At 47.7% G+C, this 24,510-nt stretch overlaps 4 protein-coding genes across 5 annotated transcripts; 1 reads left to right on the top strand and 3 right to left on the bottom strand.

The window, feature by feature from the left end:
• Positions 1-8,765: 8,765 nt before the first annotated feature.
• Positions 8,766-17,350, bottom strand: LOC121597123 (chaoptin). 2 transcript variants are annotated; one of them, XM_041922666.1, is made up of 9 exons: positions 17,026-17,350; positions 14,934-15,385; positions 14,556-14,716; positions 12,054-12,376; positions 11,784-11,986; positions 11,455-11,701; positions 10,224-11,375; positions 9,475-10,157; positions 8,766-9,398 (listed from the first exon to the last, which is right to left on the bottom strand). In XM_041922666.1, exons 2-9 carry the CDS (start codon positions 15,071-15,073, stop codon positions 8,966-8,968), a joined length of 3,342 nt encoding a protein of 1,113 aa, XP_041778600.1. In that variant the 5' UTR covers positions 15,074-15,385; positions 17,026-17,350; the 3' UTR covers positions 8,766-8,965. The 2 variants fall into 2 exon arrangements, with proteins under 2 accessions (XP_041778600.1, XP_041778599.1); XM_041922665.1 differs by having other exon boundaries at positions 17,145-17,350.
• A 455-nt stretch (positions 17,351-17,805) lies between these two features.
• LOC121595255 (DNA-directed RNA polymerase III subunit RPC2) lies at positions 17,806-21,589 on the top strand. Its single transcript, XM_041919095.1, has 2 exons — positions 17,806-18,064; positions 18,172-21,589. Exons 1-2 carry the CDS (start codon positions 17,996-17,998, stop codon positions 21,505-21,507), a joined length of 3,405 nt encoding a protein of 1,134 aa, XP_041775029.1. The 5' UTR covers positions 17,806-17,995; the 3' UTR covers positions 21,508-21,589.
• Positions 21,590-21,631: 42 nt separating this feature from the next.
• Positions 21,632-22,758, bottom strand: LOC121595259 (metaxin-2). Its single transcript, XM_041919100.1, has 3 exons — positions 22,568-22,758; positions 21,909-22,500; positions 21,632-21,847 (listed from the first exon to the last, which is right to left on the bottom strand). Exons 1-3 carry the CDS (start codon positions 22,611-22,613, stop codon positions 21,688-21,690), a joined length of 798 nt encoding a protein of 265 aa, XP_041775034.1. The 5' UTR covers positions 22,614-22,758; the 3' UTR covers positions 21,632-21,687.
• Positions 22,759-22,871: 113 nt separating this feature from the next.
• LOC121595256 lies at positions 22,872-24,333 on the bottom strand. Its single transcript, XM_041919096.1, has 2 exons — positions 23,244-24,333; positions 22,872-23,177 (listed from the first exon to the last, which is right to left on the bottom strand). Exons 1-2 carry the CDS (start codon positions 24,303-24,305, stop codon positions 22,962-22,964), a joined length of 1,278 nt encoding a protein of 425 aa, XP_041775030.1. The 5' UTR covers positions 24,306-24,333; the 3' UTR covers positions 22,872-22,961.
• Positions 24,334-24,510: the final 177 nt, after the last annotated feature.

Below are 24,510 nucleotides of genomic sequence, written 5' to 3'. Positions count from 1 at the left end.
CATCAACTTAAGCAAAGTAGTTTTACTTTCTGGGAAGGGATTTTTCCAGGCAAATCTGTGTTCGATTCCTCTCCTTTTTATAATATCATGCCTCGAATCATCTCCTCCTCACTGTTCATGCGTATGCGCGAAGGTGAAATTGTTGCGCAAAATACACAAACGAACAACAATGGAACCGAACCCCCCTTCCCGCTCTTCCCATCGGCCTAGCGGGAGCTCTTAAAACTCTTACCTAAGTACTGTGCAAACGATGAGAACAACCTTTAAATTATTGGAAGGTATTTCCCAATGGCCGAACACCATGTGCCACTTTTCTGGTTGGCAATATGCGCCAGGCAGAGGGAAATCCCTCCCAAAAGGGCCAAACACAAGCGATGTGTATAGCCAAAGTCGATTGTGAAGTGGCTCGTCAGCAAAGCGCGGGTAAACAAATCATGTTTGCGGAAGTATTCAATCGAACAAGTTTTTTTTGGGTGGGCAAGGTTTGCAGGGGTCAGCAGGAGAGATGCGCTTAGTTGGCCCAGGAGATGGCAATATGCCCCGAGGATTTGGTCGGGTCAGTTCAAGTTACGTAAAGGGATTTGAAACGAATACAATACACGCCACACACACCGCGCACAAAGGCTTTGCAAGTATATACGCCTAAAAGTATGCAATTGACACAACAGTTCACACTGTTTTTGCATCTTCTAGCATCTGTTTTACACTAAAATGAGGGTTTTCTTTATCCTTTTTCAACTTAACGATAGAAAAATCATTATTTAAGTCTATGATTTATCACAAACTCCACTCTAACCTTACTGCACATGTTAAACCCGTCTTCTGGTTGAACTTTTGAGCGGATTACGTCACAGCTTCTGCGCGCCCTTTTGTATGTGCACGTGGCAGTGGCAGTGGCTCCCCCCAAAGGATGCGCTCCTCCCGGTAAGCTCTCGAGTGCAAAGTATTTCTTCTTTTTTCTTCTCATTGTTTTGTTTGACTCTTATCGTAAGCTCCCCGTTCCATACCGTGGGATGCCTTTGCCATTGCCATTCGGGGTTGGTTGTTTTTCTCGGGCACATAATCTTAAGATCTCTTGAAAGTTTGCTTCGCCGAAGAAGATCTGTGTGTGTGTGTGTGTGTATGTGTACTCTATGCCTTCCAACACAACAAGAAGCAGAGTCAACAGTGGTGCTCTTCTGTGTATGCAGGCGAAGAAAAATAAAACTCTTGTAAGTCCTGCAGTAGGTTTTTTTTACACTTTTTGTGCCTCACTTTCGAGGTGAAGGTGGAGAGGCGGGTGTATATTATGAAGCGAAAAGATGGGGTTTTTGTTTTACTTTCCCGTCTGTCAAGAGATTAGTGGTGTTGATTTTGCCGTTGCTGCACGGAAGAGCATTGTTCATTCGAAGAATGTATGGAATTATTTTTAACCAAAAAATGGGAACTTTTTCTGTCTCTCTACCCGTGGCACCGTCACTCAACAACACCACCATACGGTAGTAATAATTTGAAGCAGATTAGCACCAGATTAACAAACGAAATCCTGACCCCGAAGAAAAAGAAACCACCCTCTCAACCCATCAGCAATGAGAGCAATCGAATCTCCATATGGTGTGGTTCACAAAATAAAATAAGTCCAAACGTTCCACATCCCATATCAAATAATGGTGCCAAATAAATGCCACTTCGGGTGATATTTGCTACAAATATCAATAAAAAAAAACACACACACACACACCCCTCCCTTACGCCTTTTGTTGTCATCCGCCGAATTGTGCTCACAGATAGTCAGTCGGGTGGTTGATTATGATGAGGTTTTCCTCCCCCTTTTTTTGGGCTTTTGCCGCACCAATTCCGATGATCTGTTCCCCACTACCCTCTTAGTTTCACAGTTGTGACTACTATTTGTCAACGGGATTACCAACGATTAGGAAATTTAATAAAGCGGCATAAATCATTAACCACTTTGAGAAGGAGAGAGAGAGAGAGGGCCAACAAGGGGTTGAGCAGTGAGCATAAGCCATTACGGTCGGGGAAACGCTGAAAAAGCGGGTATCAAAAAGCGACCATCACACCACACTTAATCCCTTTTTCAACTGCAATCAAACACACACACACGCACTAATGCTACCCTTCCCAGTGAAATTATTAAACGATCCCTATTTCGGTCCTCAAAAGGAGCAGCAGTAGTTGTAAAGTGTCGTAAAACAAATATGAAAATAAAGTATTTAATTATAAGCATGTCCATGCTAATACGATGTTGGCTCTTTCGGGGCCTGTCTAACGCCCATCAAGAGCTCTTCCTGCTTTCTGTGGTCCATTAAAAGCGGAAGAAGAATTTCGCTTATTATAGTCACCTCTTGGGTAGGCTTGGTTTGGTAGTTTGGTGAAGTTTTGTGGATGAATTTTCTTCTCTCACGCCCTAACAAGCACTTTATCATTCATCATACACCACACTACACTGGCGCACCATTTGCGCGAAATCTAATTCATCTTTTTTTTCTTTCCCGCCATAAAGCATCATCATCATCAGAACAACATTATTAAAACTATTACGCGTTAAGGGAGGCGTTTAAGTTTAATTGTATTATTCGCATTTTTCTTCCCGTGCACACGCCTCAAACATCAAAAAGAGCAATTATTGCAAAGTGTGTGTCTAGAGTTGTGTAAAAGGAAGAAAAGAAAGCTATTTTTGCTGTGAAACACGAGAGTAAGACACCAAAGTGAGATGAATTACTAACGATGTTCAGAGCGATGTTTTGTTCCTTCACTTTCACACACTTCGGATTTCACCGGATTTACTTGTTTGTTGAGGCGTAGTAAATGGTCCAAATAATTACTGGTTATTTTGAGAGATTGCAAACGGAAAGGAAGGCTTTTTGGCGTATCTAAGAAGGCGTATACGGTGGACTATTGTCTGGCATGTGTGTTACCACGGACAACATCCCTTTTTACATGCTCAAAATCAAATACAAGGACGAAGTATCCAACACTAGCCCCCGGGGCGGGCTGGCAGGCTACTCAATAAAGCAAGTCAAGCGAAGAATGGCGTGACAATATTCCGCCCATAATCGATTCCGACACGTGCGACAAGGGCCTTTGTCCTACCTCTTTACCTCGTGCGGTGCTAAATTACAGGGAGGAAGAACGTAATCACTCTAAGGTCCTGCGAGAAGGTGGTAGATGATGATCACGAGGCGGTGGTTTTTTTTTTGCGGATGGTTGTTGTTACGCGCCGATGGTCCGGCGCCGACGATAGACGCTGCGTTAGATCGCGAGCGTGGGGCTTGAAGGAATTTGTGGAGTGGATTTTTGTGCCCGAGTAGGTATGATTGCAGGTATGCGGTGATCTTGTAGAGAAATTCTCCTTTTCGTTTGATGCTAAGATGGTTGATGTTTTGATATTTGATTTAGTTAAAAGAAAGACCTGAATTACTTGCACTTTGATTTCAAAGACAATCATCTTTCGAGGGGAAAATTCCAGCAAAAAGATGGTACAACAAACAAAATAAGCATCAAACAGTAACAAATTGCTCCTATCAAATGCTTAACAATGCCATTAAAATGTCGTTTAATTTTAAGCTATTTATTTCACCGGTTTCTTAATCAGTTTCAACTATTGATAGCATTATTCAACGCTCGCCAGATGATTGTCAACAGCTGTCATGTATTTGTGACACCTGTGCTGTTGAGAAACATCTCGCTAGTGTTGAATAATGACTGTTAACATTTGAAACTGGCCCGAAAAACAGTGTAATGATTTACATAATTTAAAGGAAAGATACTTCCCACAAATTGGCCGTTAGTTATGAAAACTATAGCTTAAATACGTTTACATATTGCAATATGTAATATTCTTACCTTATTGTTTGCGCCATCCAATTCAGCCCCCTGTCCACAGCTACGTTGTCCGCTCCTGTCCTCTAAAACTCTTTTCTCGCTACTATTTAAATATTATCACATTAAACACCGGCTGCAATGGCGGCAAAAAGGCAGTAGTTTTTTTTTTCATTATTAGATTTTTCATGCCCGCCAGTAAGCTTCTAGACTTCTAGCTAAAGCAACTAAACCTTTTCGACTAAAAGAAAAAGAAAGAAAAAATGTATGAAAATTGTTTCCCTTTACGTGCCATGTGGAACAACTTCCGCCGATCCAGTACTACACCTTTCCCTGGTTCACCATTTGCCCGTTCTTTTGTTTTATCACTACTATCACCTACCCCCAACAAACGGAACGGAAGGAAACAACACCGAACACGAACTTCTTCCAGATAATACGGCGTGTGAGTGTGTGTACGTGAGGAATCTTTGCCGTACGTATAGCAAAGGGCTAGAAAATATTTTGCGCAAAGCAAAAATTGTGTTATTATTTTTATCATCGCCTGCTGCGCCTTCCGACGGATTGTTTTATTGGATCGAGGAGCAAACCTAACGACGCGGCGGGCATCATCATCGAAGCAGGCGAAAAAGCTGCCGACTTTTGCACACACAATACACAGCTCAAGCCACGCACACGTACGTTCCAGCGCCAAAGATCCCGTGGAGTGGAAGCGGAAAAGGACGCTCAAGGCAGATGCCGCCACGGGGTAAGTAGTACACCAATACACTGGCAAACCAGTGGTGCCGCGTCTATTTGCGGTGTGTGAGAAAGCGAGACGACGCCAACCAAACACGCGCATCCCATGGCGTCGTCTCGCCATTACAAGAGAGCTTCTTATTGGCTGGCTACTTTTCGCGTTCGCCCGGTGTTCCGGTGAAGGGTGTCCTCTCGCGGCACACGCACACTACTACGTACTGCATGCGCCAAGAGGTTGTGCAAGTTACGCACACAAGTAAGCGCGTACTGTGTTGCTATGTAATTCGGTGGGTGTAGTTGTGTGCTGGCGGCGCTTACATTTATGTGTTGCCTCTTTTACATAGCCGCACGTTGGTGGAGGTTGAATGGAGATGAGGTCCTTACATAAGGCCAAGTGTACTGTGCGGAGTGCGTTGGGTACACGGGATGTAATGAAATTTGTTGTGAAAATTTTCACATTAAACCCCAACACAATCTCTGTGTGCGTGGGTGTGTGTGTGCACATACAAGCGAAGTAATAGAATTGATTTGTAGGTTATCTATTTACCTTTCTCCGGTGTGGTTCAACGTTTCAATGGGAGAATTACCTCCCTTTTTGTACTGTGCGTTGGTGTGTGATGGTGGGTGACGATAGTTCGGAAAGATGGCGCAGGATGATGTAGCTCCAGAGGACGACGGGGAGGACCGCCGGCCGCATCAGATTGTAAAGTGCCCTGTGCCGATTTTCTCTTCTCCGACAACTGGAGCCAGCGAGTTTCTTTGTTATGCCATGCAACAATCAATTGGACCGCGGGCAGCAAACCGGAAGGAAAGGGAGGTGGCACAAGAGTGGCAGAGGAGCGGGCACGGTAAAAGAAATCATGAACAGGAATTGCGTTTGTAAACGCGTCTGTGGAGTGTAGATTAATGTTTGCAATCCTGTGGAGGACGGCGACGATAGCGATGATGATGATGAGAATTTGTTGCCCGACGACCGATCGATGACAATTTTAGGATGGATTAGAAAGAGGAAGGATGGTACAACACAGGGGGGGAGGAGGGGGGGAAGCAGGATGATGCCGAAAGGAGAGAGCTTGGATTTTCCATCCCGCTTTATTCCCCCTTGGTTGGTCCTGTTGGAGCGGAAATGATGCTTTGTTTTTGTGTGTCGCCCGGTTGGCTCACCGCTTGCTTTGTTTGTCTTCGATATGGTCGAGATGGCTTAGTGAAATTCACGCTCTTGTTTGTGTGCACGCCTGTCTGGTAGGGGGATCATGATGCGGTGTACCGATTGTTTGGACGTCAGGGTTTTTGTTGTTTCGAGCAAAGATGGAGGGGTTTTGTGGGGGGTAAATACGGCGCGCGTGAATGTAAAAGTTAATAACGTGTTTGCTGGCGAGCTTTTGAGGTTAGTGTGGGTAAACGAGACATATTTGCAGAAACAGTTGCATACAAACCTGGTTAGGAGATGAGCTAAAAAGTTGATCCATTTTGGCGCCCTTTCAGCTCAGTAAACCAGAATGCAGTTATTTTGGGAAATTAATGCGATAGAATTAGAGTTCTGCTTGTTTCTCTCTTTATTTCTTAAATATAGTTCTTCTATTTGGCGTAACGTCCTACGCGGACATGCTGGCCTATACAGGCTTTCGAGACTTAATTCATTACCAAGTAGCCAGATAGTCAAATCCTTGCTACGGGGGGACGGTCCATTCTGCGCTTGAACCCATGACGGGCATGTTATTGAGTCATTTGAGTTGAAGACTGTACCAAGGACCGCCCCATAGTATTCTCACAAATCTTCTCTAATAAATAAACAAAAATGTAATCTTCTTATAGTTGCACCATCACTGTGGCGCTCGTGGTATTTCCTGCACCGGGTATAATCCTGCCAGCCGAGAGCAAAATAAATTGCAAATTTTCATTAACTTTTTCTCGCCTCTTCGACACTCCTTTCTCCATCCTTCCCTGGGTAGGGTGTAATTTGGTGGTCGCTTTGTTCCGCTCTTTACTTCTTCTTCTTCGGGCGAGAAGATACTGCGCGGCGAGAAGAAAAAAGCATTTTTTTGTTTGGTACGGAGAGTTTTGGGACGGTTTATTGGTTTCCTCCCCAAATAGGTGTTGTTGGTAAGGTTAAGTTTAATCAAAACCAAGCACCAATATGCGCTGGGAAGGGGAGATGCGAGAAGTGAAAGGGGAAGATGGGCAGATGTGAAATGGGGGAATGAATTGAGCGAAAATGTGACATTGCTAAATGTAATTTAACGCAGGAAAGGCCATACAATGTAGTGGTGAGTAGTAAATTAGAAGAAGCCATTGAATGGTGGACTTTTTTTTATTAGTAGCTTAGTAATTGTGTGAGTTGTTAAGCTCTGAGTTGTAATATTCTAACCAAGAGTAGTTTTAGACAGTAATATAAGTTAAGATAATATCATAAGCAGAATATTTGTATAAAATTGAATTGTAACTAATCTAATCGGATTTTCACTCCAAGTTTGTTATAAAAATAGTGCTTTTTCATTTATGATTTAAAAACATTTCCGAATATTGGACTCCGTGTCTGATAAAAACAAATTTCCAACACAAACGAGAGCAAAGATACTTTATTCAAAATTTCAAACTTAAACACTCCAAACCATAATGCTACGGCGCATATTCTTCCCTGTTTTGCTGCTGCGAAACACTCTCCTCTGCCCTTATACTCCTCCACCCCAGCCGATGGTTGAATAATGGTGGCAAATGTTTTTCCTTCCCGGTGACAGAGTTGCTGTTTTCCCGTTTCCGCGATGACACTGGGGCCCCTCCTAACCCCCATCTCCCCAAAAAGGACCAACGAAAAACCAGGAAAACAATCACTCGTCTTCTCTTTGTCAGTTTTTTGCCAGTCGCGCCACCATCGCTGTCGTCGTCGTCGTTGTCGTCGTCGTCGTTGTCGTCGTCGTTCGTTATTGCTTTTGTTGCCTCCGTCAGATTTGTGTGTGTGTGTGTGTATTTGTGTCTCCAGCAGTCCAACAACCAACAAGGGTGCGGGGTGTAAAATGGCATCCGGATCCGGTTTTGCCAGCGAGAAACACACGGGGACAGGGGGGGGAGCAAAACCCCGCCCGGTGCGGAATAGTTTTGTCAAGGTGTTTCTTTCGTTTTCTTTCCTTCCGTCAAGTGGTGGCGGAGGCGTTAGTTGTATGTATATTTGCAAGTGTTAGGGTACTTTTGTGCTGCCTTTGTTGTGCCGTTTGTAATTTGCGGAAGCGTAAATAGTTACTTAGTTTTGCATTTTCACTGTAAATGATTGTTAAAGAAATGGGATAACAAAATAATACCATGGCTTTCGTGTTGGGTGATGTAATTTAAATACTTTAAATAAATTGTTTGCATTTTTTGTCTTTTTTTGCTTTTTTTGAAACATTTATTCGACAATTCTACTATGTTTTTAACGTGCCCTTTATTTAAAATATGAAAACGTTCTGCATGCAATGCAAACAACATTAGCTTGCATACCTTCAGGCGCTAAACTTTCAAACATTGTAACAAAAGGTTTTGATCTTTCTTCTCGTTTCTCCACTCTGTCTAAATCATCAAATTAGTTCCCTTGTGAGTGGATTTGATAATTGTTTCAAAATACAAATAAATCATCACTTTCTATACAATGCGCAGCTAACAGAAGTCAACCGGTGGTGGCATCGTCGTAAAAGCAAGCCCGTTCGTTTATCATTCAACCACGTCAAATAGCAAAACCGCTGCAACCTTTTGAGCCATTTAATTGCCCCCCTCAGCCAGACCCATCATCATTAATTAGTGGCACTCGAAGCAAAATCTTTCAACAAAAAAAAGAGATACTTTAATTGCCACCGTATCTCGTGTCTCAGTGCCAACGTCAGTGATTAGTATTTTCGCACTTGCATACATTTTGCAGCGGTGACGCACCGGTAACCGTGACCCATGACGAATAGTTTTGATGATTCGCGAGGATAAGCGGGGTTTTTTTTAAATATGCTTTCCAAACTCAGGAAGTCGGTAGTTATCGGCGTTCAACGGCGTGACTGGTTGTGCCTTTTGTGTCTTACAGTTGAGCAGCTGGGTCCAATTTTAGCTGCTTCAGCAACCAATTAGCACTTCTAAACGACTGTGTCACTCCTTTGTTGCTGTGTTAACTCTGTAAAAGTGAAAGTAAATGGCTGTGATGATCGGAAAAGTGATAGCAAAGAGCCATTAAAACAACTAGTAACAACACGTGTTTTATAATCTCAATCTATATTAACAGCTAACAGTTTCCCCATGCACTAGGGAACTGGATCAACACTGGAAGCTCGCTTTTATACAATTTCTATTACACTAAAGCTAATGTCACGCCGCGACGCAGTTCTTAAGAATAATTGGGAAAAGGAAGAGCACAATAAATACAGCGCCACTGTTTTCGGGCGGGTCAATATCGCTAGAATATCCGCTTCGAGGAGGATGCAAATGATGCAAAAAGTAGGATCAGAATAGTAGTGAACCTTCCCACCCTCGCGTTATCACTGCTCGCCCGCGATCGAGCACTGGCCTTGGCCAGATTGAGCGGGTACTTGTAGTTGTACTGTGCGTTGTACTGCCGCTTGACCGCCTCCAGATCGGCCGGCAGCGGTACGCACTGCGTGTCGAGGAAGTTGATCGCACCGTCGCTCGATTTGGCCAGCACGCACAGCTCCAGCTGGGGATCGCCCTGCGGCAGAATGTCCGTCCCATCGATCGCAAGCGATCGGCTGCTGTACGCTACCGTCCGCTCGACAATGATCCTGTTCGCACGGTCGCGAATGTACACGTAAAAGTCGGCCACATCGGACGAGGCGGCAACGTACCAGTTCACAACCAGCTGACCGCGGAAGCTGTGGGAAAAAGACAAATTGTTGACAACACGCTTTGCCGATAGCAAGATCACCGCTCCCTCCACTCAACACTTACTAAGCAATCTCACGGAACCGTAGATCCGGCAGCGGACGGAAGGCGTCATCTTCAACAGCCGGAACACACGCCAACAGCTCATCGGACACGTTGTACAGCCGCTCGCCGGCAAGCGAACCGGGCCCAGCACACTCCAGCTCCCGATAAAGCCCCCCGACCGAGGGAAGCAACCGGAGATGGTGGAACAGTGGTCGCATGTAACAATCACACTGCAGCGGATTGGCGCCTAAGGCCACCGTCAGGTTGGAAACCTTCATACGCCTCACCAACTCCGGCTCGAAGCGGGTCAGCTCGTTGGAGCGCAGATCCAGCAGCGTTAGATTGCTCAGACTCAGCAACGCATCGTACGACGCGTTGTTCAGCTTGTTGTGCTGCAGATGGAGGGTGGTAAAGTTGACCGGCATTCGGAAGACTTCGTTCTCCAGCTTGGTCAGCTCGTTGTAGGACAGGTCGAGCGTTCGCAGCGATGTCAAGTTGCCCAGCACGTTCGGGCGAATGTCTTTGATATTGTTGTGGGACAGGTTCAAGTGATGGACGGTACCGGTGCCGACCTTAAGGTCGCCCGTAACGATCGACATCGTGTTGTAGCTTAGATCGACCGATCGCAAACGATAGGGAATGTACGGATCGGAGGGGAACGTCTTTCTAGTGACGAAACTGACCCGATTGTGGCTTAGATTGAGCTGAAATGATAGAGCATATTAGAAGACCGTTCTGCTACTTCAAACCCTTCTTTCTCCTAAACTCACCTCCTCCAGGCTGAGACAATCCTCCAGCAAACCGTGCGTCTTGTTGTCGATCGTGGCGAGCAGATTGTGCGACAGATCGAGCCGGCGCAACGAGACCAACCCAAAAAAGGCACCGTTCGGAACGGACCGCAGCACATTGCGGGACATGTTGAGGGTCAGCAGCTGCAGCAGCCCATCGAACGCCCGGTCGGCTACCGTTTCCAACCCATTGTCGGTGAGCTGCAGCTCGAACAGGATGGGCAATCGTCCAAACGCTCCTTTCGGCAGCTCGGAGATGTTGTTGTGCGCGAGGTACAGGTACTGCATGGTGCCCAGGTCGGAGAAGCTATCCTTCGGCACGGTGGAAATCCCGTTCGACACGAGATGCAGGCGCTGCAGGGTTAGCAGCCCCGCGAAGCTGCCCCGGGCCAGATTGTTCCCCAACCGATTGTGGCTCAGATCGAGCCCGAGCAGCGAGTTCATGGTGGGCCAGGTTTTCTCCGGTATTTCCGCTATTTCGTTGTGCGAGAGATTGAGCTCGTTCAGTGAGATCGGTATCTGGAACACCTTCTCTAGCTTGTTGTGCTGCATGTGCAGGAAGCGCAGACCGGTCGTTTTGGCCAGCGCGCCTCGCGTAATGTCCCGCAGGCGGTTGTAGCTGAGATCGAGCTCGAGCAACGTTGGCAGTGTGCCGAACGTGGACGGGCCAATCTTTTCGAGCGCATTGTGGCTCAGGTTGAGGTTGCGCAGGGAGAGCAAATTCTGAAAGACGGCATTGTAGATGTGCGAGATGTTGTTGTGCGACACGTCGATCGTGTGCAGCTCGTACAGCTTCGGGAAGGTGTTTTTCGGTATCTCGACGAGATTGTTGTAGGAAACGTTCAGTATCTTCAGCCCGGTCATGTTTGAGAGAGGGAGCTGCGTCATGTTGGTGAGCAGGTTGTGCGTAACGATCCACTCCGTTGCGTAGGTCGTCTCGTCGAAGGCGGTCCGGGGGATGGCGCGGATCAGATTGTGGGACAGATCGAGCACGGTCATGTTGGCACAGTTGATGAACGATTTCGGCTCGATCGTTTCCAGCCGGTTGTGGGAAATGTTGATGTGCGTTAGGTAGAGGTCTTTGAAGGCGTCCTTCTGGATTTCCGTTATTTCATTCTCCGCCAGATCGATCAACTGAAAGCAAGAGGGAGGGCGGCAAGAGGCGTTATAGATTGTTGTAAGAGAAGTTGCTTCTTTCTTTAGACCCTCCTACCTCAACATAGTTCAGCTGGAAGAACATCTGAAAGTCAACCTTCTTGATGCGATTGCGGGCCAAATCGATCGTACCGATGCGCGTCACCGAACCGAACGTTCCCCGCCCGACATCGCTGATCATGTTGTCGCTCAGGTAGAGTCGTCGCAAAAAGCGCATCCCGCGGAAGGTGTTCGCATCGATCTTCCGGATAGCGTTGCCAGCCATATTTACCACACGTAGCACCGTATTACGGGCAAATGTTCCTCTGGGGAGGGGAAAAGAAAGAAATATCGTGTTATATACGGCAAAAGTATTGGAGGGGAATTCTGTAGCTCCTTGGAAAGTACCTAGTAATTTCCGTGAGCGCGTTGTTCGACACATTGCACCAGGTCATCTTGGTCAGGTCGGACACGTGCGTCGCGTCCAACTTCGTCAGGTTGTTGTAGCTCAGATCCAGTATCTCCACTTCGCGCATCCCTTTGAACTGTCCCTTCTTAAGCGTCCCCAGCTGATTGCCGTGCAGATCGAGCGTTTTCACTTTCTTCAAGCTCTGTGGAAGATGTGTTTTATTACTTTTATGGGTCCCCTTTTACATGGTTCCTTCTTCCAACTCTTACCCCAAATATGTCCACCGCAAGCTCTGTCAGTGGTCCGTTCACTAGGTGCAGCTTCTCCAGACTGCCCTCGAACTGTGCCCCCGCAAAGGACCCTTTCGCCAGCAGCTCGATCTTATGTCCATCGATGTTGAGTACCTTCAGGAGGCCAAGGATTTTGAGTGCTTCGGTGGGGAACTGTGTCATCTCCGTGTGTACAAGATGTAGCTCCTGCAGGGTGTCGTTGATACCGTAGAACGCATGATCCGCTATGCTGGCCAGCGGTGTGTCGGTCAGATGCAGATGCTTTACCTGCAATCGGTGGAGCAGTGTTCCGAAGAGGTTCTCTAAAGGAAGGAACAGTTGTTGGGGGTTAATTTGTGCTAATTATAGTGCTGTGTTCTCGAGAATGGAGAAAATTTCTCAATGGTTGAGTTGCGTCGAAGGTCTTTCGACTCATAAACACAGGACGACACAAACGATACCACTAAAGAGAGAGCCATAAAAGAGAGATTCTCAAATATTTAAAAAACAGTATTAATGTCAACATTTGTAACGGATGAAATCGGAAGGGTGTGGCCATATTTTACCAACAAGTAAATGGCCTGTCAGCCCTTTTTTCTATTTTTTATGAAAGCGTTTAGTAGTAGAGTAAGTTGTCACTGCTGCTGCTGCTGCCTCTGCGGCGCTTTACGATCCGTGTCCGTGAACGTAAACATGACACATTTTTTCACTTTTCTGCACCGAGCGGAAGCTCCCCGTGACCGGATGATCCGGTCAATCGAGCGCGTCAACAGCAGGGCCACAGACTTGTCACACTCGAGCGACTCGGCGACCTGCTTGGGTTGGGTTTGTCGGTGCTCTAGCCCTTTGCCAGGGAGCTCCCTTTCGTTAAGCCTCTGACCGGTGAGTAAACCGGCTCGATCGCATTCATTTTACTTTTAAATCCAAAACGAAACTAAAGCACAGTTTTAGCCGCGGGTCCGTTATGGGTGAAATACACAAACAAGTGTCCGGGGCGATGTTTGTAGACATGTGATTTGAATTTGCATTCTTAATTCCTCGCCGGAAGTATGCATACATTATACAGACAGGCCCGGTGGAGGGGCTATGCGTTTGAGGGGGGGGGGGGGGAGAGCAAAACATGCAAAACCAAACTTTCTAATCTAGCTGATAGATTGTTTGATTTGGGAAGCTGATAAGATGCTTGGTGTTAGTTTTATATTTCTTACTGAAAAGGCGTTTTTTCTACTAATAATTTCAAGAAAATCAAAGCCTTATTTTCCCTATGCTCATTCCCCATAGACAAAGAAAAGAGCTTATTGTAACGCTTGTTAGGAAAGTACAAGCTGCAGTGGAAAACCGAAACAGCCACAAACACGCGCTTGCTCCACATTTTGCTTCGCTTGCTTCGGCTGACGAGGTGCGTCTCGGGTAACGGCTTTCCAGGCTCAGGTTGTTGTGGCTGTTGCCATGGGTACTGTTTTTGGTTTCCTTTATTTATTTCTTCCCACCGAAAAGCACCGATTGCTTTCAGCTTGCGGTACAAAGCATAAGTGTGGTGTAGTGGGGGGGGGGGGGGAAGTAGTGAAATGTATTAAAACAATTACGGCAACAAACACACTCTGACGATGATGATGATTGTTTGCTGCATCCTACACCCCTTCGCGTGGGCTAGTACTTGTGCTCGATTCATACGAGCAAGCATTAGGACAAGGTGGACACAAAAAAGGTATCCGAACTGGGAATTGGAGATGGAAGCGAACAAATTGTGTAAGTTTGTGTGTAGATGGGCTTTAGGTTTAGAGTCATTTCCTGCAACAGATGATCTTGTTACGTTTACTTTAAATGGGAAAGCTGGAGAAAAATGAACCACGTATCAATGGAAAAGGGAGACTATTTTCTCTCACAATTTGGATTTCTCGATCATGTTGATTGAAGGCAACTATTAAGTTCCAGGGTCAGTCTCAATTTAATGCGCAGAAAAATCATATAAAATTCAAAAAAAACCGAAAGGTTTGTGCAGCCAACCTTAGACGATTTACGAGCCAGCCATGTCATGCGTACCTTAATTTTTGCCAAATTTTGCTTCCATCCCTCGTGCGCGGGCAAAGGTGTGTTGTGAGGCGCGATGAGCAAAACACACCGTGAGCCTGTGTTTTAAGTGTGACCTCGCGAAGATCGTGCTTTTTATCTCCGCACACAACACGCCACACATTACGGCGAAAAGTGAGAAAACAATAGCAATATTATTGCTGTACATTACGCAGCAAAGAGATAAGAGGAAGACAAAAACACATATAAAACGAGATAACGAGCAACAATGATGATCGTATGGAGAGCAGCACACACAAGCAGATGGATGTGCTGCTGTGAAGTAATTGGGTTGAATTGCATTTGTGCAAATGCAATCCTTTGTCTCTCTCTCTCTCTCTCTCTTTCGGCTGGCCTGGTTTCGTGGATAATTTTGCAGATTATGCATGAATTCGAGCGATTGCGCGAAACAACATGGCCTCTAATACTTACTGATTTTGCATCGCTGCAGGCGAAGCTGAACGATCGGTACGTTCATGCTGGCCAGATTGATGAACGCCACCGAGAGGCTGGCCAGGTTGGAGTTTTCGCACTGTATGAATATGCCATCGTCCGTGCCTTGGGTGCAGATGCAGGGATAGATAAGCTTCGTCCTGAAGAGCATGGGAAAGCTTATGAGTTTAGTATCGCTACTACTCACCAGATGGCACTAACTGTGTGTACCATTGAAAGGATGTTAATTTTTAGGGGGTAATTGAAGTGGATTAGCGTGTTGTAATTTGATTTTGTAACAACCCAAAATGGCATTATGTTCTACAGTACATGGTTTATTTGCATTTAAATGAAACAATACATTTTTCTCGTACTCACTTTTCCGGGCATTTGTATTTCGGTCCAGGTGGTATGTACTCGGCGTGGGCGCTCGGTGGACACACCGACACCCACCCTATCGTAAGCAGTACAACAAAACCCAACCCATTCACTAGCCGGGCGCCACGTTTCTGTTTCATTGTTCTATGCGCGACCGCGATTTACAGCTTTTGCTTAAAGCTCTTTTCTCTCGTTTCCCTCTTAAACGGTTCAGTCACACTGTAAATCAATCCAGCTGTGCTGCACGGCATTCACTGTGGTGTATCTCACGGCAACAACTGCCGTGCAAACCGCAAAACTTGCTGGTAGAACAACGCCGTGTTGGGTGTGTGCGGACACATTATTCGCTGACCTTGACGTGCATGTTGCCGCCCTCCGGTGAGGGTTTCGTCGCTTGTTCTCTTTTCCGGCTATACCGATCAATTTACGTTGCTGTTGCTGAAACACGCAGGCTGTACGAAACGGGAAAGTAAATGTACGGTTGTTCGAAGTGCGCTTAAAATAGTAGTTCTTTAGCCGGCTTTTTGTTTCTTCTTATTTTGCCTCCCCTCCTCTCAAGTCTTCAAATCGGCGATCATGTTCGTTCCCATTCGTGTGGCCCAACGCCGTAACGAATGTTTACGATCGCAAAACAATCAACAATTTTGTGGACCCTTATATTGTGTGAAATCTTTTTTTTTGCTTTGCAAAGGAAATGACATTTCGTTTCTCTGACGGTGATTTGTGTCTTATTCAAAGGATGATTGATTTTCTACGATCGGAACCGAAGCAAATGAGCCAAAAATAATGGCTCTTCGAAATTGCCCGTTCACCGGCGATGGCTTTCATGGTTCCGTTGCAAGCTTCGTTAGAGGCTGAAAAAATGGCAAAAAATACAGCATTTGTGTGGCTCTTGTTATCAACTTAAATGTGTTGCTGAAGTCTAAGAGGGCCCTCTTGAAATTCCATAATGTTTCAGCAGTTGGTTGTCATAGTCATGAAAAACGCCCATGTCTACATGATAGAAACCTAAACAAATCAAATTAATTTTCCCTCCATTGCCACTAAGGGAACTTTCTACACTTCAAGCTCTCTGTCATCAAGTGCAGATCAATTATCGTCTCCCTTTAGAAAACAAAAAAAAAACCGGCCGCCTTGCCTGAACTTGCAGCCCCCAGTCAATGGCCGCAAGGGTTTTCCCGATACCGGTCCCTTCACTATCGATCCACTTCACTACACGGCCGAAGAGGAATCTGCACCGATCGATCATAACCGCTATCATCTTTCACGCTCGTCGGACCCATCCTTCGCGGGTTCGTCGCTTTATCGCACATGTACGCTCGCGCAAATCTTTCGTATCAAACCGCTGTTTCACTTTCCTATCAATCGCAATTCGCTTAACAGTGGAGCCACACATAATCACACACGTGCCTCCCGGTGTTGTTGTTTAATTAATTCAATACAGACCCACACACACACACACACACTGAAATACTAGTGGATCATTTAACTGGAACGCCTTCGGATTCGGGGTGCAGAAGTAGCACCCCTTCTATAATGAGGGTGTGGGGTACATTTCTCACATCACAGATCACGGGCCGCAAAAAGGAGGATATTTACGCACGACTACGTTTTGCACGTGGACCATTTTTTTCTCCTCCACTTCTCTTTCTCCGTTTGCGAATCAATTTCCCCACGAAAAGCCAAATGGAGTTTATTTTACGATTACGGTACGGTATGGATTTACATTACGCCAGGGCATTATTATTTATGCACACTCACACACACACACACTAGGCTAAGAGAGACCGCTTTACTTGTTACGATCATTGCGCCCCGCCATCACACCCCGGGTTTGGTGGCGTGCGACGGAAACTTTATCAAGGCTGCAGCCAAACCAAGTGTCACGAAATGCCAGGCAAGTAAATCGAGGCGGTGGTTCGATTGTTATGAGCTGCTTTTCGGATTTGTTTGGAGTGACACTCATTAGCAAGTATTCCGGGCACGAATCGGCACCAAACACTGGTTGCTTGCGGGCGCATAATTTGGCACTATTTTCGATCCGTGTCAGTAAGTCAATCTGATCAATCTGGTTACGGCATTAGATCTGTACCTATGCAATTCGTGCAATCGACACATTTCTGCTGGTTTTATGCAATCACTCTAGTACACTCTCATTTCTTGATAAATTCTTAACGATTGAGATTACTTTATTCGCTATGATATACATACAATGCACTACAAACGATCACTTGATCAGCAGAGCCACTTTATTCTCTCAAATGCTGCTGTAAAGCAATCCGAACCGAATGAATGTGAAAGTATGACTAAACCAGTCGACGATCGTATTTGATCGTACATGGGACTGGTGCGTGTTTTTTTTTTTTTTTTTCATTCATCCCCCTCCTTCAGCTGTATGTAGCAGCAAAGTATGCTGTTGGCATGTTGTTGCGAACGAGCATAACAAAAGGGAAAGAGATGAATGGGCCACACTGGGGTTGTTCGTGCAAAGTTGACAGGTAATGTTAAAAATATTATTGTTTATTTATCTATTGCTTCGGAGAATAAATAAAAATAAGTTTCGTGGAAATTATTTGAGCAAGAATATTGAGAAAATCCACGAATTTGCTCAATTGTATAAAACCAAGGTTTGTAAAGAGTGTCGAGCAAAGCAGAGGAACCGCTCGAATTGCTCGAAAAACAGCTCGCCTGCACGTGTTGTTTACATCAGAGATGTCAAAGCGAGATTTGTGGTTTGTAATATTTCGATTAAATGTTTTAAATAATCTTTCTTTTCTATTTCAGCTTTAATATCGTATTTCAAGAATTATTTTGAATGTTGCCACTGAATCATCAAATAAATAGATAAATATTTTTAAGATTCTACGCTTCCTTCCAAATTTGTAGTTCGCCACCCCTGTCCGACCGGCACGAAACGTCAAAACGTTGTTTACAACCGAGCACGTTCTGGCTGTGGGTTGCATTTCGTTGCAAAAAAATCCATAAAATTTGGTGAAAAAACAAATATTTCCCACTCCTAGCTTGTGCTGAACTGCAAACAAACCGTTCCCACCGCCAGCACAATGCATGGCGAGGAGAAACACTGGAAGGAAGAGGGCAAAAACTACAAAAAAGTGCAACGTGCCCTAGAGGTACGAAAGAGGAAAACACACACACACAAGCGCGCGCGCGCTTGCATCATGCAAATCCTCGCAACGTGTTGCAGGTATAACTTTCTGCTTGTGATTCTCTTTTGCAGGAAAAATGGAAACTGGTGCCGGCGTTTCTGCAGGTGAAGGGGCTGGTTAAGCAGCACATCGACTCGTTCAACTACTTCATCAACGTGGACATCAAGAAGATTGTGCAGGCAAACCAGGAGGTCAAGAGTGATGCCGATCCGTGCTTCTACCTCAAGTATCTGAACGTACACGTCGGCAAGCCGGACGTGGAGGAGGGTTTCAACAACACGAAATCGACCACACCGCACGAATGCCGGCTGCGGGACATGACCTACTCGGCACCGATCACCGTCGACATTGAGTACACCCGCGGCACGCAGCGTGTCGTGCGGAACGGGTTGCTCATCGGCCGTATGCCCATAATGCTGCGTTCGTCCAACTGTGTGCTGACGGGCAAATCGGACTACCAGCTGTCGAAGGTGAACGAGTGTCCGATGGATCCGGGCGGGTACTTTATCATCCGCGGCACGGAGAAGGTAATTCTCATCCAGGAGCAGCTGAGCTGGAACAAAATGATCACGGAGGACTACAACGGCGTGATCCAGTGTCAGGTGACGAGCTCGACGCACGAGAAGAAATCGCGCACAATCCTGCTGACGAAGCACGGCCGGTACTATCTGAAGCACAACTCCATGACGGAGGAAATCCCGGTCGCGATCATACTGAAGGCGATGGGCATTGCGTCGGATCAGGAAATTATGCAGCTCGTCGGTATCGATCCGGAGACGCAGAAACGCTTCGCACCGTCGCTGCTGGAAGCGGCCAACCATAAGGTGTTTACGCAGCAGCGTGCGCTGGAGTATATGGGGTCGAAGTTGATTGCGAAACGGTTCACAACGGCCGCAACGAAGTATAAAACGACTGCCGATGAGGCACGCGATCTACTTGCCACCACGATCCTGGCGCACGTGCCCGTACCGAGCTTTAACTTTCAGGTGAAGGCAATCTACGTGGCGCTGATGATACGTCGCGTGATGGCGGCCGAGCTGGATCGCAGTGCGGTGGACGATCGGGACTACTACGGCAACAAGCGGCTGGAGTTGGCCGGCTCGCTGCTTTCGCTGATGTTTGAGGATCTGTTCAAGCGGTTCAACTGGGAGCTGAAGATGATCGCGGACAAGAACATTCCGAAGATAAAGGCAGCCCAGTTCGATGTGGGAAAGCACATGAGGGAGGCGCTGATTACAGCCGGCCTGGAAACGGCCATCTCGACGGGCAACTGGACGATCAAGCGGTTCAAGATGGAGCGGGCGGGCGTTACGCAGGTGCTGTCGCGGCTCAGCTACATCTCCGCCCTCGGCATGATGACGCGCGTCAACTCCCAGTTCGAGAAGACGCGCAAAGTGTCGGGGCCACGCTCGCTGCAGCCGAGCCAGTGGGGCATGCTGTGCCCTTCCGATACGCCCGAGGGTGAGGCTTGCGGGTTGGTGAAAAATCTCGCCCTCATGACGCACATCACGACGGAGGTGGACGAGGAACCGGTCATACGGTTGGCGTACAATGCGGGCGTGGAAGACATTCGCCTGCTGGGCGGTGAAACGATCAACAATCCGAAGGTGTTTATGGTGTTCATCAACGGTAACATATTGGGCGTGACGATCGCTTACCGGCGGCTGGTGGAGGTGTTCCGTATGATGCGCCGTCGTGGACTGATCGGTGCGTTCGTGTCGATTCACACCTCGTTCACGCAGCGCTGCGTTTACATTCACACCGACGGGGGAAGACTGTGCCGGCCGTACATTATCGTGCAGGCGGGCCGTCCGCTCGTGCTGCAGGAGCATCTCGAGCAGATGAAGCTTGGATTGCGCAAGTTCGATGACTTCCTGCACGATGGGCTGATCGAGTATTTGGACGTGAATGAGGAGAATGATTCGTTTATCGCGTACCAGGAGCGTGACATTGATCCGGAAAAGACAACCCACTTGGAGATTGAACCGTTCACGCTGCTGGGGGTTTGTGCCGGGTTGGTACCGTACCCGCACCACAACCAGAGCCCCCGTAACACGTACCAGTGTGCGATGGGAAAGCAGGCGATGGGCATCATCGGCTACAATCAGAAGAACCGCATCGACACGCTGATGTACAATATCGTGTATCCGCAGAGTCCGATGGTACGATCGCGCACGATCGAGCTGACGAACTTTGATAAGCTGCCGGCGGGGCAAAACGCAACCGTGGCCGTGATGAGCTACTCCGGGTACGACATTGAGGATGCGCTGATACTGAACAAAGCGTCGATCGACCGTGGGTACGGCCGGTGTCTCGTGTACAAGAACAGCAAGTGCACGATCAAGCGGTACAGCAACCAAACGTTCGATCGCATCATGGGCCCGATGAAGGATGGAGTGACTGGGAAGATAATCGCCAAGCATGAGTGTCTCGATACGGACGGTATCGTGTCGCCGGGCGAGCGGCTCACCTGCAAGCAAACGATGGTGAACAAGGAAATGCCGGCAGTGAAATCGAACAACCCGATCGAGCAGAAAGAGTCCGGCCAACAGCCGATCGCGTACAGTGCGGTACCGGTGACGTACAAGGGCACCGAGCCGAGCTACGCCGAGCGGGTCCTCGTGTCGACCAACAATGAGGAAGAGTTCTTGGTCAAGATTCTGTTGCGTCAAACGCGCCGTCCGGAAATTGGCGACAAGTTTAGCTCCCGTCACGGGCAGAAAGGTGTGACGGGGCTGATTGTGGAGCAGGAAGATCTGCCCTTCAACGATTACGGCATGTCGCCGGACATGGTGATGAACCCGCACGGTTTCCCCTCCCGTATGACGGTCGGCAAAACGCTGGAGCTGCTGGGCAGTAAGGCGGGCGTGCTGGAGGGCAAATTTCACTACGGGACCGCGTTCGGCGGATCAAAGTGTTCGGATCTGCAGGACGAGCTGTTCAACCATGGGTTTAACTATCTCGGCAAGGATGTGTTTTACTCGGGCATTACGGGCGAACCGCTCGAGGTGTACATCTACTCTGGGCCAGTGTACTACCAGAAGCTGAAGCACATGGTGCAGGACAAGATGCATGCACGTGCCCGTGGGCCGAGGGCGGTACTGACGCGCCAACCGACGCAGGGTCGTAGCCGGGAGGGTGGCCTTCGGTTGGGTGAGATGGAGCGCGATTGTTTGATTTCGTACGGTGCTAGTATGCTGATTATGGAGCGGCTGATGATTTCGTCCGACGCGTTCGATGTGGACGTGTGCAATGTGTGCGGCCGGTTGGCTTACTCGTCCTGGTGTCACAACTGTCGATCGTCGGCAAGCGTGTCGACGATTTCGATGCCGTACGCGTGCAAGCTGCTGTTCCAGGAGCTGACCAGCATGAACATTGTGCCGCGGCTGAAGTTGCAGAACTATTAGAATGGTGGGAATTGTCGCTTTGCGGATGAAGATTAATGTTATGAGTTTGAATAAAGAATGCACCTTGATTATTACTTAATAATTTTCTCAACTTGTTATGAGATTTTCACCACGAGAAGGTTCATACATTCAGAACAACTCACATGTATTTTCGAACAAAATAGAACGTCCTCCGGGAGATTACTTTCCCTTCACGCTGAAGTACGTCTCGTCGATGTTTTTACAGAACTGGTTCAGATTGCTGTACTTGTGAATCGTTAGTGCGAGCACGTTGTTCGGCAGCTTCATCGTGAAGATGCTGTACAGATGTCCAAACACGAGAGCATCCAGTTCCGTGGGGCTAAAAGTAAAGAAAGCAATAAAATAAGACCCTGGGACATACTACAGGCCATGTGACTTACCTGTCCCCAAAGAAGTACCGCTTATCGCCCAATCGGCTGCTCAAATCCTGACACAGATGGTCCACCTCGCCCATAATCGTGTCGATGCCCTCGTGCAGATAGTCCGCCATACGGAGCTGCCGCCGGACCGCACTCTCCTTGCGCCAGTTCTGCACGTGGTTGAGCGGGAAAGGGAACACGCACCCGTTGCGCTTCTTCGTCACCGTGTTGCGCACCTCCGGATCGATCCAGCTCACGTACTGCTCGGCCGTGGTGAACAGATGCTCCACCAGACAGTTGGTCGAGCGCATCTGGTCCTTCTCCTCGGGCGTGAGCGGCGCGCTGAGCGATTTGTTAAAGTTTTTCTCCAAAAACGTAACGATGTGGTCGAACTCGGCGTAGATAAAGTTTTCCACCCGCAGGACGGGCAGCTTGGTGCGTTTGCCACCCGGCGACATGAACTCGGCGTTCGCCCGCTGCTCCAGCGCAACCGGCAGGTTGAGCATTTTCAGGTAGGTGCGTACCGCCAGGCAGCTCGCATTCTCTGCCAGCAGGATCTGTTCCTCCTCGTACGGTTGGTACAGTACGGCATCGCGCGGCCAATCTTTCATGGCTGTATAGGGGATGGTGGTGAGATCATCAAACGAAAGCTTCTAACACAACAGAGACGGATAACTTACCTGCTGTGGCCGTTTTTTGGTAAAAGTTCTCTATCGTTGAAGCCATTGGATTGTGAGAGAAGGGCTGCTGGAATGCTTGCACTAGCACCCGGTAGAAAGCACCAAAGAGGAACGGCACAAAATAAACAACAATCCTCAGCGCAAGTTATGTAAAAACTCTCGTCCGTGACAATTCACAGCAGCAGCAGTAGAAGAGAGCAATCACAACAAAACGGCAACTGACAGCGCGAATCAAGGTTTATAGAGCTAACATGGGGGGTTGTGTTTGGCAAAGGTTGCTATGATGATGGTTGTTTTTCTTGGTGACCACGTGCCAGCTGCTCCGACCATGTGATTTTGCAGACGGTTACGTTTGAAATCAAAACAGGAAAGCCATCAATAGTTTTCGTTTATTTTAAGCTCCATTGACAAAATTTACATTGCCCGACGTTAAACAGACGCCAAACCTCGATCTGATCGTGGTTACGTACGCGTCCATATCCATTGAAGCAGCTTGGACGCACGTGTATACCCGTAGCTCGAGCTCCGCCAGCTCCGAGTGAATGAACGCTACGTAGCTCTGTATCCGCGAGTCGACCAGCAGAATCTGATCCCCCAAGGAAAGGTAATACTGCAAAAGAGAAACCATATGAATAATTGAAGGGATGTAAAATGTGGATACGAAAACAACACTTACAAAATCAGTACAAACGGTTGAGCTGCAGATAGCGTTCATCTTCGTCGCACTACTGTCCGAGATGGCCGCACGTTCCAGTATCGGTCCGGCCACCGTTACCAGATACTGCAGTGTGCTCAGCTCCGGCTCACCGCAGTGCAGCAGCTTTGCCACCGCTCGCGCCTCATCGAAGTACGAGTAGACGTAGCGCTTTAGGCAGAGGTAAAGGAACTGATGCCCCGAAGACGTTGCAGCATCCGTCAGCAAGCCCGTGAGGCCAGCGGTTAGCTGGCTATCGACCATTGTGCTGAAAGCTTCCATCTTCTCACTCACGGACATGCCAATCAGCGCCAGCTTTGCGTTAATATCGCTTTTCTGCAACGCGTACAGCTCGGCCAACTTCATCAGATACTGCCCCAGCGCGGTCGTCGCATCGAGGGAAGCGAGGCGGGCCTTCACGCGTCTTAACGCACGATTGATTTGGGTTTGAAAGTTTTCCTGCGTGTCCACTATCGCACGGTTGAACACGTCCAGGAACAGGTCAACGGTGGCGTTGGTCGGGTTGGCCCGTCCCGTTCCTTCGCTCGTGCCGGCCAGCACGCGCAACAGTTTGGCCGACACGTTGGCGAGTCCGTGTACGCTGGACTGCATGGTGTGTGTGATGGCGGCGGGATACTTTCCCGAGCGTTCGATTAGCGCTGTTGCATCAATGTCTGATACCCGTTTCATGAAGTGAATCCTTTCCCGTTGGATCGCATCCAGAGCGTCGTGTAGTGAAATGTTCGTTGCATTATCCGATGCGGATCGTTGCAGCAACTCTTCCAGCACCGCTTCCGTGTGGTTCCACATGGCACCGGCATGGTCGAGCGCGTGTCGAGAGTCGACCGTATCATCCAGCGCGTACACTGCCAGGTGTTTGATGAGTTCGTTCAGATGAAGGATAAAATCCGTTGTCAGGTAGAACGATGGGTTGAGGCCCGATATGTCGTTGCCGCTTTTTTCATTCTCCTTACACAAAATTCCTTCTGTTTGCCAGAAAATCATTAAAACTAGCACAGAATAAACGCCTTTCGAGAACATCATGCTTCAACACACACTATTAACACACTGACAAAACTGGGCTGCTGCGTGCAATCACTGTCACAGCAACGGAATCAATGTTCTTCACACATCGAAGTAACCATCGGGTAAGCTTTCACTTGCCGCACGGGAGGAGCCATTTTCACTTTCAGTTCAATTACTCTCCTCCAAGGTGATAACAGATGATCACCCCGGGGCGGCACAAAAC

This window comes from Anopheles merus, chromosome 3R (assembly GCF_017562075.2).
Source record: "Anopheles merus strain MAF chromosome 3R, AmerM5.1, whole genome shotgun sequence".
Lineage (NCBI taxonomy): Eukaryota > Metazoa > Arthropoda > Insecta > Diptera > Culicidae > Anopheles > Anopheles merus.
This window is presented reverse-complemented; position numbering and strand designations above follow the sequence as displayed.